Source organism: Chiroxiphia lanceolata, chromosome 3 (genome assembly GCF_009829145.1).
Source record: "Chiroxiphia lanceolata isolate bChiLan1 chromosome 3, bChiLan1.pri, whole genome shotgun sequence".
Classification (NCBI taxonomy): domain Eukaryota; kingdom Metazoa; phylum Chordata; class Aves; order Passeriformes; family Pipridae; genus Chiroxiphia; species Chiroxiphia lanceolata.
In genome coordinates, this window is record NC_045639.1 from 19947480 (window position 1) to 19966436 (window position 18957).

An 18957-nucleotide genomic window follows, 5' to 3' on the forward strand; every position below is an offset into this window, starting at 1 on the left:
CTGTGCCTTCTTCATGATTCTTTTTTTTTTGCTAGTTTAGGTTGGAACTTTTTTAAAATGAAGTATGTGACATGATTTTTTTTTTTAACTCCCTTGACAATATTAAAACATGTAACAACAACAAAAATCTTAGGACCCCCCATGTTCCGTTTTCCTTTTTTTTTTTTTTAAGGAGCTTTAACATGAACTCAACTGAAAAAAAAATCAGCAAGCTTGCAAAAATCAAGGGTCTGATCCTGCAATCCTTACACACATACCAACAGCCTAAAGGGGCCTGCTGTGCCACTGCAGAAGTTAAAGGCAAACCTCTGTTACCCGCAATAAGAGCAGGACCAGTCCCACAGACCAAGTCCCCGCTGCATGCCAGGCCGATGCACGGCCTCTGACTGTGCATCGGTCCCAAATATCGCCACGGCAGACCCTTCCTACCAGCCTTCTGCACAGTGGTGAATGTCATTCTCTGCAAGGGTTTGCCTCGCCTCAGCCAGGCTGGGACATCTCTTGACACCTCGCTCTCTGCCCATCTGTTTGAATGCCGAATGAAAACTGAAAGGCCTAGAAATCCGAACCGCATCGCGATTCAAGTGTTCTGAACAGGGACGACTGAAGAAGGAGGGGAGAAGGGGGGGAGAGATTGCTTTAATCCATCCTTTTTATGAAACAGAAAAACAAATGGGAGTCAGGTAGCTTATGTCATAATGATGAACAATATACAAAGCACATGTATAGCAATTATTATAAAACATGTATTTGTAGTGCAAGTCAAAATATAGGGACTCTACTCATACTGGCCAGCTAGAGGGAAACACATGATTCTGAGTGATCAAAAAGAGCCCCAAATTCAAATTCAAAGTCATGAGAGCTGACAGTATTACAGAGTACAAAAATATGGTGAAAATTTACACATTACACATAAAGTAGGTAATTTTTTAATAGTTTACAAATAGAGATCTACAGATATGTTTCCAATTAAGCTGGCTTTTACTACCCACCTATTGTAATACTCTAGGTATGGTTACATATACCAAAAGAACAAAAAAAATCCCATAGCATAGCTATACAGCAACATATTAAGGTCTGAAGATTAGACCAGTACATGTTAAATATTTCACTGGTTTACTAAACTGACATTTTAAATCATTTACAGTAAAAAAAAAAATCTTATAGACTTGTCTTTGAGACTGAAACAGAGTGTCCTTTATTAGTAAATTATTCAGTATTTAAAACAAGGGTTTGAGACCTTACAAGAAGTCTCTCTAGGCAGCTGGCACAAAAAATAAGGTATTTTAAAGGCAGAGTTTGTCAATAATGTAATAACTGATTTCTATTTTAATCAAACTAAACTAACCATTATTCTTCTGATTCTTTTGAGCTTGTGTTCCTTTAGGCTTTATATGTATTTCTGGCAGCTTATTTGGTCTCCACTTTGTCCACATTGGCTGGTTTTCTTTTTTTTCCAATGGCGATATGGAAATGTTCATTTAATAGTTTTTACACACAAATAAATAATGCACTGTTAACTCTACAACTAAGAGGAATGGGTAGGATGCCTATTGCGTAACAATACAGAGAGATCAAGTAAGGCACGGGACAGATACAGCAACTCCACTTCATGGGATTTTCCTGTTTTTTTCCTTTCACATAGTAACACTAACAAATTTCTTCCAGTGTTTATTTTTTAAAAGGTTTCTTTTTTCTTTAACTTTGCTTCTTGTCTATCTCACACTATGTGTAGGTGAAATGTAGGAAAAAAGCCTTCAATGTTTTGCTTCAGATGCCAGTTTAAAAAAAAAACAAAACCAAAAACTTTCAAACAGTTCGGACTAGTACCACTTTTTTTCTTCTTTTTTTTTTTTTTTTTAACACTGATGAACTTGGGTTTTTATTTTTCTTTCTTTCCTTCTCACTCTCTCTTTCTTTTTTTCCTCGGTTATTTTTTTTTTTTAATAAACACACATCATGCTGTTTCGGAGATATCCTTTAGCTGCACTTGCAAGACTTTACAATCATGTTGGACAGTTGTTCAATTTTGGGTGCTTTGCCAATGTAGTAGAGGATGGTGAGGGGTTCCAAATCCTGGGACACACAGCACGGAGAGGCAGAAGCTTCTGGATTTATGGTGTTATACAAGCTGAGTACCTAGAAGGAGAAACAAAAAAACAGGTTAAGGTATCCACCTTTAACAACCAAATTACTTTCTGCATCACCTCCTCCCACAGCACCTGAGAGAATGCCCACAGAAAGCAGTATGAAGATTCCTGGATTTTAATATTTTTTTATGCTTTTCACTTCAATCTGGTGTCACAATATGCCTCAGTTTGCTAGGGTTTCGTACATATAGTCTTAAACCTCAGAACAGGTACATGCCTGGAGCCTGCCTTTAAAGTGTAGCCCTTTGAATCAACACACACACTATATTCATATGGAAAGAAGAAACTGAAAGTTTTTTATCTGTTTATTCAGATTGCCATTTGCTGTTTGCAGCATTTTCGCTTTACAAGTGCACCAAAGAGAGAAGTAAGCCCTTCACAACATAGGTACTCGTCTGCTTTTACCCTCTGGCTATGTTAATTAAGTTCATTAATGCCACCCTGCAAGCACCAAGACTCAAGATGCAGCTACTCCTGTTGAGAATCAGCTGTGGTGAAGTTATCATCTATGTCACGTTGGATTCCTATGCATGGTTCTCTGCAAGGGAAGTATGTAAGGTTAGCCACTGATGATGCATAGGTATTCCTGAGGATGCCATTAATGTCTTAGCCAAACACCAAGTGACCTTTTCCTAGAACTTCAACACAACATTTGCAGCTTAGAGACACAGAAGATCTGTTCAGGACAGCAACATTAACTACTTTATTGAGCAACTTCTGACTCTTTGGGCAACTATCCAAACCAGATATTTGTGACCATGACAGTTATTCTTCCTCTTTCCTTTACAAACAAGTGCCGCTCCAAAATGTGTACACTATTACCCCACATCAGCATGGAAACATACTTACCTTATTTATACCTCTGCCTGCCAACATTGTACTATTAGCAATGTCACAGCCAGTGACAGCTACAAAGGGGTAAATTCACATTGTATCATGGTTTTGCTAACCAAAAAGAACACAAGCTGTCCCTTGGACATGGAGACTTCTCCCTACTGGCCAACATGGAGCTGGTATTTTAAGGAAGGCTTGAAAAAGGGGAGACATCATTCTTTGTATGGACCTGAGGGTGAAATTCTTACTTTACGACAACTGTGATGCAAATGTCTGCCTCATGCATTTACTGTCTAGACATCCCCATTGACAGTTGAGAGAAATAAGCACTTCACAGCAGAATACTACTCATCCTAAGGCAGTTGGCTAAAATACCACATCTAATCCCTAGAAGTCCTGTCTTAGACGACTATCATTTGGTTCTTCAATATCTCAGACACATAAATTTTCAAAGAAAGAATACATCTTTTGAAGTAAAAGAAGGCCATCTATCAGTACATTTTCATGAAATTCAGCATGGCAAGTGTTAATCCTGAAATGGCAGGTCATAAACATAAGTGATAACCAGGTGGTACACCACTCAGCCTTTTCGTTACTCTGACAGCGCCTTCCTCAGTGCCTTTGCTGACTGAGCTCATTGTGCCATCATCCACTCCTACTCTATAATGAAAGGCCATTCCCAGGCCACCTCCCAAGGCTACATATTCACAAAAAAGCATTCAATTCAACCATATCATATTGATGAACACATAAAAAAAAAAATCTCTGGGTCAATACATTCCTACTGCTTGAGGCCATGTGTGAGTTCCTCTATAGGGCCACATTTCATCATCTTTAGTTACTGAGACAAACTGTGAGCATTGGTGCTGATGTCAGTCCCACAAACATAGTTCACCCTGCAGTTATAAAACAGAAGCTGAAAATTAGCAAAACCATTACTTACTCTGCTGTGCTGAGTATCTGAGCTCCATAAATACGGGCAGGCTCCTGCACAGAAATTAGCATGGTATCCTTTAGGTTCATGAATCCATTTCCAGCCAAGATCCCTCTTGAAGTCAATATAAAGTGGACGCAGACAGCAATTATCCTGCACATTCCTTGGAAATAAAGTACAGAGAAACCCATTGGTCATAACAAAAACAACACAGGGAATGAAAATAATCCAGTTCCTCACTCCCTGAATGATGCTTTACAGGCAGGCAAGTCTGAGTCCCAAAAATTCTCAACCAAATCAAATCAATAGTAGCTTATACTGTAACTGAAATTGGATACCTAGACATGGCAGGACTTGCTTTAGAGACAAAGCTAAATGTTTCCCTGGAGGACTTAGTCAAGTCTTTTTCCTCAGGTCCTACAGAGGGGACTCTCCTGAGTAGGTGAGCAAAGTGGAGGTGATAATTTGGCTGTAATTATTATGGGACTAATGCACTTGGGAATCATCTCAGATGGAACTCAGCCTTTGTTGCCCAAGGTCACAACCTCTCTCATCTGCCACTGTCTCTGCGGGATTGGAGACCACTGGGCAGACACCTGCTGCACAGACCCCATGGGTCTGCAAATGAGGGGATGAGTTCTGTATAAATACCAACTGCAAAGAAACAATGATAAACAACTGCATGACACCTCACAGGCTGGTATGATTTTTTAAGTATATTGAATACAGATGCATAGTTACCTAAAACAATAGGCAGCATCTAGAGCACGCTTCTTCCGCCGACTGGGCTGTTGCGACTCAAGTCTGTAGGAGGGTAATAACATTAGCAGAAGATGTGGGGTCTTCCCACTGTATTTTTTCCTATTGGACTTTAAAGCTTTCACATCACCACTGGAATATGTGTAGTCATCAATACCTTCAAAAAATACATTTTGGTGATAAACATTGTGTTGCTTTGTCTTCACAAATTAAATAAACCATCTCTTAAAAATATTCTCTCAAAAACTGGGCCATGATGGTGCCAGCTGAGCATGTTTACTGGGGAAGGGGGGAAATTTCAAACCAAGATCCCTAGGATATTCACAGTTCTCATGTTATATATTGTACTGGCCCTCCCATATGCACCACTGTTTAATGGCATTTCAGCACATTTAACAGAACTATTGAAATGAGTAACAGAAAAGATAATTTAAGTCATTGCATCTGCATTGCTTAGTTTCAAATGCCCCAAGCAGTGATTCTTTTGTCACATCACTTAAAGCAGCATTTCTAACTTTAAACTAGCTATGTACCTTTTAAAACCTTTTAATATCATTAAAGCTGCTCTGTATACTTCACCTTCATTTCCCACTGCTTACTCCTATCCCGTTAGTTTTCTCTATCACATTCACTCCTCTCTAATACTTTTAAATTCTCCATCTCCCATTGCCAGTTTATTTAAATCTGCTAATTTTCCCCAGAAGTCAGTTATTCTAGTCCCTTCTTTTGTATGGGCATGGCAAAGACATTGATCAAAGTATTTCTTCTCTAAGTGGCAAACCATGACCTCCTATTTTGCATTTTCTCTTTGAACACAATCTGCCTTACTAGCTTCTTATCATGGCAATAGCACAGGCAAGAGATTCAAGGTATTGGCCTTTCATAGGAGTCATGTTGTGCCTTTTGCTAAGACAGTTTTGAAACTTAACCTCCCCAACCAGATAATACTATCTAAACAGAAAAAGATACACTTTTCTTTTTGTAACATTTGCAATTACAGTGACCAAACATCAGACTAAGAATTTTTTAAATACACACAATGGCTTTAAATACACACAGTGTTTTAAGCATATGTACAGTACATGTATTTACTTAGAGAAAAATTTCCAATGCAGTGAAACAATAGTTAGAAAACTTAATACTCGGAATACACTCAAATCCTTGGAACACGGATATACTTTAAAAAATGAGAACTGTATAAATAGAATTTGCACTAAAATTGGTTCTAATATACCTACAGTTTTATACGTACTGGTGAATAATAACTCCAGTACTGTCAATTAAATACTATTTCCCTTTTTGAAAGTGAAAGTTTAATGGCTTAAAAACACAAGGGAGCTTATATGACCCTTGATATATTTTCTCCATAGCACCTTGTCAGCTGTTCATAAAAAGTACATATATCTATAACCCACACTACATACTGTTTTTTATTTTTTAACATCCAATCTTTTCTACTAAGTCTGACTCATTAGAGTACTAGGATGGACAGCAGTCAAAGGGTTTATTTTGAAAATACTCAGCATGTTTTTCTCACTACTATCCAACAGGGGATGGCTTACTGTGCAACAGACTTCACTAAACCCAAAACTGTATGTATATCCCGTGTGCTTGCTACAAACTGTAGCACAGCCTCTTAAGGACATCAAAGCTGCATACAAGGAATGAGATAGCTTATTCATGCCATCTGATTTCAGAATTTGTTCAGATGATATAATTTTACCCTTGTGCCTTTAATATCATTTCCTACCAGCTGAGAATCATGATTCTCAAATGAGCAAGTTTTCAATTAGCTGAATGCCATCTAGGAGGCAGTAACAGCTTTTTATTTCCCTCCTCAGTTAGTAAGTACCACAACATTTTAAGAAGTTGGTGTCTTTTCTTTCATTACCTGCAAATCTTGCTTCAAGCTCCTCACTTTTATTTGGGATGATATAATTATTGGAAGGCACGAAGGTACAGCACGGACAATGTAAGCTTATCTTAAATCCAAGATTCCTGTCTGCAAAACATAATAGTGAGTGGAGTTGGTCTTTACACATGGAATCAACCTGAAATACTGCTGAGTTAATGGAGGAGCAGTTAGGGTAGGAATGAAGGCAAAGAGTACTTGTCACCTCTGTGATGGAGCCACTCATGTACAGCCTCAGTGACATCAAATGACAACCATTCTCCTTCAGCTCTCGTTTTAACTACTTTGCTGTCAATGTAGCGCTGTCCTGGTGATGATAATTCTTTAGATTTTAACACCTGCAACAAACAACAAATAAGATCGCCTACAGGTTAACATTTACCTGGTTGCTATTAAAATGGACCACTAACATTATAAAATAGCAGAAGAAGCTATTACAGCTCAAATCTCTATGCAGCAGATGTACATTCGTGCACATTTTTAGAAAGAATTTTCTTGAGATTTGTAAGGAGAAGAACATGATTTAAAAACACGCTAATGAAATCAGCTTATGGTCCCAAGCAAAACGTACCATCACATAGTCCTTCATGAGAGAAATCACACAGAAAGAACTGCCCTGAAAACTCATCCTGTAGTACAAGCAGTCAAGATATCAAAGTAAACATCAAAAGAAACTATTTTACCTTCTTCAGTAATACTTACATTGGCTAGAGCGTAACAACAGATGCTGAAGTACCACCTGTACAATGTAGTCTGTACACTGAAGATATTATATTGCTCACCCATAGCTAATCCCTATGGTATTGCCTTATTCATGCTTTCAGCCTTCCCTTTGACTTCAGGTACTAATCATACATTAAACATATGGCCATACATGTATTTGTGCAACAGGTGATGCTGCTTCCATCCAAACTTTGATGCCAGCATTATTTGTATTTGTGTCAAATGTTTCAGCAAAGCTTGCTACTGCCTGTGCAATAAAAAAATACCCGTACAAAAGAAACCCAAGCCCTGCATGGCTAGAATTTCAAGTGCCCACACTCTTCCTCCTAGTCAAACAATTCAATGAGTGCCTTCCCACATACAGCCATAGCCTGCTATTATTTACCCTAACTCTAGGATGAAACCAATTGGACTTTTGGCTGCCAACGGGTTGCTGGTTTCCTGGTTATTACTATGTTGATAGTTTTGCGATGCAGGGAGCTGGAATGCCATGCAACGTTAAGTCAACTCCAATCAAGATACCACAGGATAACATCACTTTGTAACTTTTGGCATGCCAGCCCTGCGACTTCATATACTGTTTCGGGTTTTTCCTCTCTTTAACTATCCATGTCCATCTCCAAATGAGTAACTAACAATGTCTCATTGTTTCCTCCTATTTTCTCAGCCCAGAACAACCTGACATCTAGCAAACACTGCTGTAATAAAGCCATGGTGAAACTGCCTAATACATGTAAAGAAAAATATTTCAAAAGAGGTGTGAAACTATGTCATTGTGATAAAATTCAGCTTTTCATAACTAAACAGAAAAGCAGGCTTGAAAAGATCAGATTCTGTCCAGCATGTAGAATCAGCATGTATAGTCTCCCTATTTATTTCAAGTCAGTGCTGGACCTCTCAAAGGCCAACAGTGCGGCTCTTACAATAACATTTATCTTATGAAAAGAACAGCAACATGACAAGCTCTTTGCCTTCCTTCTGATCAACACATTTAGGAAAAAGTCATGAGAAGATGTTGGTTCAAGTCCAGAAGGTTACTAAGTGCTCCTAGTAGGCAATGCTGAGTTCTCCAGTAGAAACTAAGGGCACACAAACAGTGAACACTGGGACTCCTTTTTATGAGGCAACCTTCAAACAAAGTGTCTGAACAATTGTTTACAGAGAGTCTGGCAGCAGCAAGGGGACTACCATTGCTCAGAAGTGCCAGAGGGATGAGAGAATCCGTAATCAATGCTGGGAAAGTCCCAGAGAAGTACAAATATAACTTTGCCTTCCCTTTGGTCTTTATCAGGTCAAGTGTTTCTGAGGATGTAATGCAGCTGTCATTCTGCAAGGATGTTTTGGGGCTGAGGGGGGGGGGGTGTGAGGCAAATGGGACACAAGGACTTGGCTCATTTCTCTTCCTTTCTGCACAGTCATATCTTTCCAAAGACTCCAGAAACTGCATACCTCAGTTTTGGCAGTGATGTAAGGACTAAAAAATAAGTAATGTGCCAAAAGCAATCTCCTAATGATAACTATAATTGGTCTTAGACATATTTTGAAGACTCGGCTGTGCCTTGGTAGCAAAAATAAAATGTATTTATCCCAGTCTTTATCCCAATTGCTATCAAAAGACAAAGTCAAGGGCTGGCAGTGTGTACCTGCAATGAAAGGCATTTGTAAAAGTACAAGAAATCATCACTGCACATGTCCAATGCTACAAGGAAAATCCATCCTCACCAATGAGCTGAATGACTGGAAAAGTGTTTGCAGGTTTCTGAACTGTACGGCACTGTGGGAGAGGATATGATTCTCTGATTAAAAGAGCTGGATATGATCCATACTATGGTATCTATGATATCTGAAAGTAAAGTTTCTCTCTACGTTGTTTATGCTGCATGTTCAGGAAGAAAATTATGAAGAATGAGCTAAGTATGGGATAATTTCCACAACTGACACCATGGGCTAAACAGGCACTGGTCATTCTTAAGAAAAGGCTATTAAGTATGATGAGTGCCATACTAAGTGAAATTAGTTTGAATCTCCTTCTCCTAGGTTAAGTGCCTTTACAGTCTTAGGGTGATGTATGATCTTAACAATCTGATTACTTGTAAGCAAGAATGACCTTCTAGCTTCACCATTTCCATTTCTCCTTCTTTTTCTCTTACATTGTTGCAAGTGTGGAAAGCTAATGGATGATAAAATCCTAGGCTGGATCCTCAGAGTCTATTTCCTCACACAAAATAATCTGATTAAGAATTCTTTACTTCTTTTCCTACACTGCATTCTATGTTTCCATCCACACTGAAGCAACAGTACTCTACATGGTGGTAAACAAAGGGGCCATTTTGTAGGAATCTCTCAGAAATTTTCACGGATACACTATGTTCTTCAAATGAGTATTCCAGAAATTATCACATGAAACAAGTATTTTAGGTCCTCTCTGCCATTTCCCCCCTTTGGTTTGCTTCTTTTTACTTTGCTCTACTTTCTTATCTTACCCTCCCCATCAGTAACATACCCTTTTCTTCCAATACACCCTCAAGACTATATCCTCACTGAAAAATGTCTCTTTCAGTATTTTCAGTCCTTTCTTCCTACTAGATCAACTAGTTTAGTTTCAGAAAAGAATAAAAGCCTTTCCTGTGCCTCCCAGCTTTTGCACTTGAAAGCTTGTCTACTTCTTCCAGCTATACTGATTGGTCTTCTAAGAGATATTACCTTTAGCTATAAACATTGCCTTGCCTTACCCATAAGCACTACTTTACCTTTATGCTTAGCCCATCACAACCACATCAAACACTGTTATCAGAAATGTTGCTGAACAGCTTGTATCTGCAAGAGCTAAACGAAAGCCTTTGTGCAAAAGCTTTCAGTGCACTAAAAATATTAACAGAAGACGGGGCAAAAAAACCACCCACATAAGAGAAAGTCAACTGAGTTAAACTTCCTCTTTAATCCTTTCTCATTTCCATCTGGCACCTTAACCAAACATTGCCTCTTGAAGAGGTAGAAGGAGTTTGGTCTGATTTATAGGTCATGATGTGGAAGGCTAGGGTTTTCAGGTGGGGGGAGAACTGTGCATCACCAACTGCATGCAGAGACACAGATTCCATCATTTCCATGAGCGGGAGACGGTTTCCACACAAGCAGCCCCACCTCCCTCACTCAGGAGCAACACATTCAAACACCTGCAGGCACAAGCAGCTGATGATGCACAAGAACTGTGTACACACAGGTGAGAGCACATACACCTTCACACACGCTCGAGTGAAAGCTCAAAATCAACAAACTCAAAACCCAGGTTCTGAACACGGGGATGTTCTTCCAGGTGTATCTGTTTATTTGGCCTTGCTTTCAACAGAGTGATAATGTAACACTGCCTTTTGTAATAAAGGATTATGCAGGCATCACATTCTGTGGGGATGAGCTGAGAACAGGTACAAGTGTTACTAAAAGGTTATCCAGCAGACTTCTAGCCCAGTATACAGAGTAATTTACATTCAGTAGTAGCGCTCTAAATCCTAAGAACAATTTGGGTTTTTTCTACCCTCTTTTTATGTGATTCCTCCCTTTCATAGGAAAACAAACAGCCAGTACACTTGTTAATCTCCTCTTGACCAAGTGTCTTGTACACTCAAGCCCTGCCTTCCAGTTATCTTTTTCTATGGCCAGTGCTAATCTTTCCCTCATATTTTTTTTTATTCTGAGGCTTCTTAAAAACACCTGGGGAAAAAAAACAGTTTACAAATACCTGTGAAGGGCATCATATACATGCAGCTACTGCCAGCACATCAAGGTGAAACAAACACATGAATATATAAACAATGCAGTTAATTGCAGGAAATGGCTCATGAAGATGCCAGATGCAAACAAATAATTGCTCTTGTTTGCACAGCTACATATGTTTAGGAAGCCCAGCTGGGGATCTTGGTGATGACAGCACTCACATGCCACTCTCTTAGGCCTGCCAGATTTCTGGTATTTTACAAATCCTGTTGAAATCTATTCTTCATGGGTCCTCCAAAGGTGTTCTGCTCAGTCTTCTGGGGGAGACCCTCTGCCTGGCTGGCAGCTATTTGTCTGTGCTCCTCCTCACCCATTAGAGGAGGCTCACCTCTGATATTATCTTGAAAGTATATCCTAAATAACCAGGACCAGGGCACTCAGCAGTGAAAAGTTTTAGTTTTGTCACAAACTGGTTTCAGAAGAATGACAGGTGAGTTTCCAGAAAATACTGATTTCTAAATTACTTCTGCCACCCTGCTATGCTTGCTTTTCAGATCAACTGTAGATTTTTTAAAAAAATTAAGTATCAAGTAGCTGAAATCTTCATTAAAATACTGGAGGACGAAACTGTTTATTTATAGGCACACATGTTTATACCCTCAAGTAACTATCACACAGTTCTGAGTATAAAAATAAGGACAAGGATTATCTTAGTCTGTATTTTATAAACTGTAAGTACACTGAGAACACTATATAATTCATGATAACAAACAAAGCAGAATGTTTACAAAATTAGAAGAAACATGACTTTAAAGAATGGGGTATATCAGAAGCTGATATAAGCAGAACAGCAGCATTCAGCGTCAGTGTAATTACACTGGTTCAAAAACAAAACCAGAAAAACCTCCAAACCTCAAGATTCTGTTAAAAAGAAACATAATTATTTTGCTCAAATTTTCCTTTGCCTACTCCCCCGCTCATATACTTAGGCAGCTAAAGCAGGGGATAACTGAATCAACACATTAGTGTATGTATTCTAGACAATAACCACTGACAGCAGACGCCAGAACAGCCTGTCTTCATGACTCATTACAGAGCTAAAAGGAAAAAATTTGACATAAAGATACACTGGTTCTTTCAAAGAACTAGAGCTCCAGAACAGCAACAGGCTTAGTTTATTTCAGATTCGATGGTCTGGCCAAAATCTACTTCTAGTCTTCTGTAGTCACCACAGTCAGATGCAGAAGAATGGGAAAACTACAATTAAGTATAATTTACAGTGGAATAGTTTTGGCTAATAAATTCACCACCTCCTCAGCAAGAAAACAAGCAAACAAAACACTGAATGTGGTTCAGCAGTGATGATACACAGGCTGATGCATCAATGACATACATTTGCCACAGCCAAGAAAACCCTGGGCACCCATCAAAGGCCAAGCTTTTGCAGTAACAAGGGTACTTTATAGCTGGGTTTGAGAATTAGAGTCACCAACTGTTTGGAAATATTTTTGATGACTTACAGTTTCTTAAAACAACTTGATGAACTTTCAAAACGTAGTAATGAGATCATATGGCCACTTAAAAATATCTATCCTATCTCCTGTGTTGGTCTGGAACTTGAAATGGTTACTGCTGTCAGCCAGTGTGGGTTCTACAATCACTGAGTAGCAGTAAATATGGCATTATCTTGTAAAAACCTGCTATAAATCTGTTTTTCCTCTCCATTCATTCTGGGCTGTCTGATCTCCTCTCTCCAGATGCTGCTGGCCCCCTGATAACTTCCTTCCTTCCCTTCTTTTCTCTGTCATTTCAGACTCCTGTGATGTTCTTGTGTATTACAACACCTTGGCAGGCTCACTACTCTTCCTCTTACTTATCAGCCATTATCCATGGTTTCCATTGGAACTTCAAGGCCCTTTTAAAATAATGGAAATAACCTGACATGTGCTTGTAAGCTCAAAGTAAATAAGCCCAAACAATGAGATCCAGTGGTAAATGATGTGCTAATGCCAGTTAACACAGAGCAAAGTTCAGCTATGCACACCACGGCTGAAAATTGCCATTTAGGATAACTTCTTCTGAACTAGAAGAAACCTGCAGGGGACTCCAGTCTAACCCTCTATACTGGAATAACCAGATTCCCAAGGTCTGCATAAGCAGCTTCTTGTCATTTCCAAATTCTTACACACCATTCACTCTACTGAAAGATTCACTCACTGTCTGGTTCCAGATTTCAAAGGTCTCCTCAGACAGCTCTCAGAGACTTCAGCCAGCTCCTTCTGAAACTTAAAGTTAAAAAATGACCATGCTAATTCTCAATCCTTTCTCACTCCCTGGTTGAACTTGAGGCCTTTGATCCTATCTTGGACATAAGGAAAAGCAAATCCATAATTCTGTTGCAAACCTCTCCAGTTTCTTACTCATTATATGTGAAAACATATGTTGTAAAGTGCAAAGCCTCCATACAGTACCTTTTGCCAGATAATTGAGAATCTACTGGCTATCAAAATCTTAGCTGCTTCTAAGTGCAAGAGATCGACTCTGTATTTTTTTAAAAAATTGTCAGTGTGAATTTTCAAGCTCTTTCTGTAACCACTTCTGCAAAGGAGTAATTCAGACACTGCCTCCAGTGCTGTGGAGTTTAAAGGGCTTTACAGCCCCCCTGCTTATCAATGGAAGTCTTTCCATTACTTGCAACGGTCTCGGAATCAGGCTCAAACTGAGGGTAGAATCTTTGGAGACCAGTATATGAGATGCAGAGTTCCTGCCAAAATACAAAGGTATGGAGTACTTGCCAAAGTTTGTAAAAACCCCATAGCTCTCTGATCCATCTGCTCAGAACTTGCCAGACACGTTCTTCATGCAAACTTGCAAATAAAAAGAACATATTGCACACATAACCCAACCTCCTTTATATCTGGATGGGCTACAGCTGCAGTAGGATTCTCTTACAGTGTTGGCCGATACTTGCTTAAAGGTAAAAGAAGGTGAAGTGTGAGGAGGGTAAAAAGGGAGGTGAAGTCAAGTATGTCATGGAATCACTGTGACAGACTTATTGCATCACTCTGCAGTGAGGGGATGAGCTCTGGGAAGAGAAGGGATCCTGAGATGGGATTTCCTCTCCATTTGTTCCCCAAGCAGGGTCTTCCTCCTGCTACTGAAGATACATGTGCAATGTAAGTTGGGGACACAGCCCTGAGGCCGTTCAGGCCGATTTATGCTTAAGCAGGCAGGAAGACTCTGCACTGTATAAGCAATAAACAAAAACGGGCGGGTCTGGGGTCCTTCTCCTGGAAGATTCTGAAATATTGAGGGCAATTTCCTGCCATTTAGGAGATTTTTAAGATAGCTCCAAAGAAAGATTTTATATAAAATGAAGCAAAACAAAAAAAATCCCATAATCTTATCTAGTATTTAGCTTTAACTTGCCAGAGGCACATTATGTTTTATTAAAATATCAACAAGTAGGAGCCAAAGTCAACAAAAACAGAGTGGGTTCTCCTGTCTTCTAGCCAAATCCCCCAGATCCTGAAGGGTACTCCTGTGTTCATCTCCTCTTTACGCACTGGTCTCCCAAGCCCTTTCTCTTCCTCAATCCTGTCCCTGACAGCCATATCTCATCTTCATGTGCATTTTACTACAACATTTTGGCATGCAACTTTCTTGGCTATCTGAATATTTGGACTTAGTGCTTCTTCTAAGATGTCATCTTCTTCCACAAGTCACTCCTCTTTCTTCCCTTCCTCTTGCCTGCCTTCTTCCCCATAACTCACAATTCTCCTTGTGGTTTTCTCTTCCCAGCACCTACAGGCATCCACCCAAACCACTCCCACCCTCCTCCATTTTGTGCCATCATCTATTCTCTTCATATCGGCTTCTCTCCACGAAAGCTTCACACTGTTTCCTGTGCCTCCCCAGAACAGAAGCAGTACCTTCCCCCCTCCAACAGGCTCCCTAGCACAAGGCCAGCAAGCCAACCTGATGCTCCTCAGCCCAGCAACTTCCATGCTGAGGTGCTTTGTTCAAACTTGCTCATGTCTAAGCGTAACGTAGAGTTGGCCACACCACCAAATCCTAGCCCAAAGGGCAGGAACACAAATCTAGCAGTTGTTTTCTGACCCATGGCCTACACTCCAACCCCTCCTATAAAGTGCCTGCACCACATATGGCAATAAATCTATCAGCTCCGTGCCCTACATTTCTACGCATAGAAGTGTTGAGCTGGGACTACACGCTGGCTTTTGCCAGGAGCTAATGGGGGTATTATCTATTTCTTCAAGTTGTCTTCAATAACTGCTCTGTTCCTGGCAAGAGGTAGTTGCATATGAGATATGCTCTCAACTTGCAGTGAAGATGATGCAGCGATAAATACTTCTCGTCATGCTCACAGATTATTTGCCAAGGGTACTCTATACATGGTCTCCAATGTACTGACATCTTTTTGTAGGGGATACAGTATTTGGAATCAGAAAAGGGGATTCTGGAACAAGGAGAAAACAGCAATTCAACTGAAATATACAGCAAATTAACTTCCTCTGGTCCTGAGCTGTTGCTGAGGGGGCCAGGGAAGAAGAAGGAGGTTGGTAGAATAGAAAGTTATTAGGTCCACACTTTATACTCAGTTTGGCACCTCAAAGAACACTGTACCTTTGCCATTTAACATAACCTTGCAACCTTTTGGACTGCACGAATCTGGTTTCAGGACAGCAATACATAAATTATGAGATCCAAATATACTACTTTAGATGTGGGTCACAGTCAATTATAACTAAATGCCCCAGGTGACATCTGTAATACAGACATCCTGCACCAGCTCAAGCCACAAATCCTGCTTCATGGTATTCTCTTCCATGGCATTAGAGACAGCACTTTTTGGCAAGAAAAGAGAGCAAAGCCCCTCTGCTCCTGATTATACGGAGATCAGTCAGAAGAATCTCTGCTGCAGTCAGTGTAAATTGCCTCAGATTTGCACCACAGAGATTTGGCCCAAATCTATAGTAGCTCACTCTAAACGTATTTCCCAACTGAAAAACAAGACAAAACACTGTCTGAATTGAAAGTATTTGAACAACCGACTGTGGTTTAAATTTAAATCTGACTCATAATGGGGTAATATGCTCCACAGCATCTTCCTCCTCATACCTCCAAGTAGGGAGAGAGGCCCTTAAAGAAGTGGGGGTTACCACTGTCTAGAGGGCAGACGGCTCTTCCTATCCCTGAGAAAGCTCCACAGGAGCTCTCAGCATGGACTAGGCCCTCCCAAACATGGAAAGACCAAAGGTGTGCTCTGGCTTGCTTCAAATTCTTCATTGCAATCAGATGTCCCCCTCTGGGATTTAACCTGGCACCATTCATTTGCTCCAAACCTGTGCTCTGATACGTCCCATGTTACATCCTCCCCATCCACAGCCTCTCAGGCATCCCCACTCACTGCAGCCTCAGGTAACGATGACAATAAAACACAGCACTTCAGCTGCATTTTCTGTGACGCTTTATGATCTGCTAACAAAACATGGCACCACTTCCATAGGGAGCAATTATTACTTGTTATTGTTTGACTGCCCGTACATAATAAAAATATCTTAAAAACAATACCACAATGCTCTCTGAAGGATGGCTTTTCACCCTGTGAGGGTTTCCACTAGTTCAGCTTTGCGGTGGTGCCTATTTATTTTTTGGAATGCTTATTCATAAAAGACAAGGGTTTTTTTGAAGGGTGCGGAGACTTTATTCATAAATACAGAAGCACCTTAATAAAAGAAAGATGTGATGAAGTCTTCAAAGCAGGCAAGAAAACCAATGAACAAAGACATTCCCATAACAACTGAGCTTTATCTGATCAAATTCCAATAAAGCCTGCATTTGGCATAAATCTTTAAAAACATAGCAAGGGCCACTGGAGGATGCTAAAACTTGTTTATTTAATATTATTCCTCCTCCCTTCCCCAAAAGCACTTTATCCTCTCAATATTTTCTGAAGTCTCAGTGCACATTGAGAAGTGATCGTGGGGCAGTGGAAGGACGGAAGGAGAAGCACAGGAGTGCGCTCGCCACGTCTGAGGCCACGCCGCTTCCTTCCTTCCCTCCAGCTTCCCACTCTCCAGTGTGCTGCTGATCAGCAGTATAACCATCAGATTACCCTTCCTTTTGGGCAGAAGAAACAACAGAAAAGACAGTGCCTTTAAAGAATTTAATTCTCTGTGGCTTCGCTTATCCATAGCCAAGAAGAGACAGAAGCTTTTGTATCAGCCTTAATTCCTACTTCCATGATTTTATTATTTTCCATCCTAAGACTACTTAGTATGTGCACTGCGTTTCCCATCTGTGCAGGAACACACAGATGTGGCTGACTAATCCTTAAACACCAGAAGTATTCTGGGTGAGAACAGACATTTTCTGCTCACGGGAATTACCATTTGCCCACTGGCTTCGCAGATGCATCCAAGGCACCTCTATGAGAATTAATCTCTAAGATTCACTGCCCAGAGAAATCTGGAGGGCAGCAAACCTGGCAAACAGATCCATAACCACTCACTCCCAGCATAAATATGATGGGGCACTCTGTGCTCCAGCCTGGACTCTGAGGTGGGAACAGGGTCCTGCTGCTGCTGCACCAGGGGCCAGGAACGAGGGACCACAGCCCTGGCTTGCCATGCCAGGCAGCCCCAGAATGCCTTCCCAGAGTCAGTGCAAACAAGGGCTGTAGGAAAACACAAGGTCCCTTTCTGATGTGGTTTGGAAAAGGGAGCCAAGTATAGCCTGAGGAAAGCTTAGCCAAAAAGGTGCAGTCTTGCATTTCTTTTTTCGTTTTAAGGGGAGATCTGTAAGGTCACAGGACCACACAAAGAAAGAATCAGGAGGAGAAACAAAATATTTATATTCTGCTTGCTTATTTTTTCAATTTACCCTGCACATCTGTCTCTAGCTGTTCCTAAAATAGTCCTTGAGAGTAATATTGTCCCTTCTGCACCAATGGCATACATACGACTACTAAATTTCCACTGGACTCAATCAGAAAGCTCTTGGAGAGCAGTTAGGAGACTATTTCAGTGAACCACGAGAGCTATGACTCTCTTCAGAAGACTTCTGCCTCTCTCTTCCTGCTTGACTGAGAAAGACTAGGAGACAAAGGAACAATCATTCCCTAAAACTGCAGGAATGAGAGGAATTTCAAAAACCCTCATCAAGAAGATCTCCACAACAAAGCAAAACACTAGGCAACCTGAAACTTGGTTGGAGGAGAAAAAACCCCCTAATAATTAAATGTTGCTTATGCAAGATGAAAAACCACACTGTTCCTTCTGGGCACAACAGCCTTGGCAAGCCCAGCACCTATCTCACAAGACAGGAAGTCTTGCTTATGCACAGAGGAGGAGCAGCAGCTGCACATGCCAACTCCTCTAGCAATCTCCTCTGCAAGGCTCACTCTCCATGCACGGCTTTTCATGCTGGAATCAGATACCTGACGAAGTCTTCAGCCCTTACAGAACATATCTGCTTCTCCCACTTCCACTGAAACAACATCTTCCTCACTCTCCCCTTTTACCTCTCACATTTGTGCCTTCCTTTACTGCTAGACAACCCTACCTGCACTATCAATATATCATTACACAGCCCTGAAACTCCTTTAGCATCACCGTGGTACCAATGTCTCCTATCCATCCTTCTTTGCCTTCATCTCCACAGATTTTCTTCTTCCCAATCTCTAAGATTCACATACTAAGCTTTAGGATGCTTTCTACAGCACTGTTCTACAGTACATCATAGAATCATAAACATCTCAAGTTGGAAGAGACCCAAAAGGATGTTGGGTCCCTCCTTTTCAATTTTTTCCTGCTTTTGCTTTTCCTGTTAAACACTGCATGTTAACCTCATGTGTTGTGATGGAGATTAGTTGCAGTAATATTTAGGGACTCTCATGCTCGTACGGTAGA

At 40.5% G+C, this 18957-nt stretch overlaps 1 protein-coding gene across 1 annotated transcript in view; it reads right to left on the bottom strand.

Moving 5' to 3' along the window:
• Positions 1-898: 898 nt before the first annotated feature.
• The window catches only part of TGFB2 (transforming growth factor beta 2), a 61203-nt gene continuing 43144 nt past the window's right edge, over positions 899-18957 (bottom strand). Inside the window, exons 3-7 of the mRNA XM_032681900.1 lie at positions 6795-6927; positions 6569-6679; positions 4660-4834; positions 3928-4081; positions 899-2139 (exon numbers count right to left, since the gene is read on the bottom strand). Of these exons, the coding sequence (XP_032537791.1) occupies positions 1981-2139; positions 3928-4081; positions 4660-4834; positions 6569-6679; positions 6795-6927 (732 nt within the window). The 3' untranslated portion in view covers positions 899-1980. The remainder of the gene's footprint in view (positions 2140-3927; positions 4082-4659; positions 4835-6568; positions 6680-6794; positions 6928-18957) is intronic.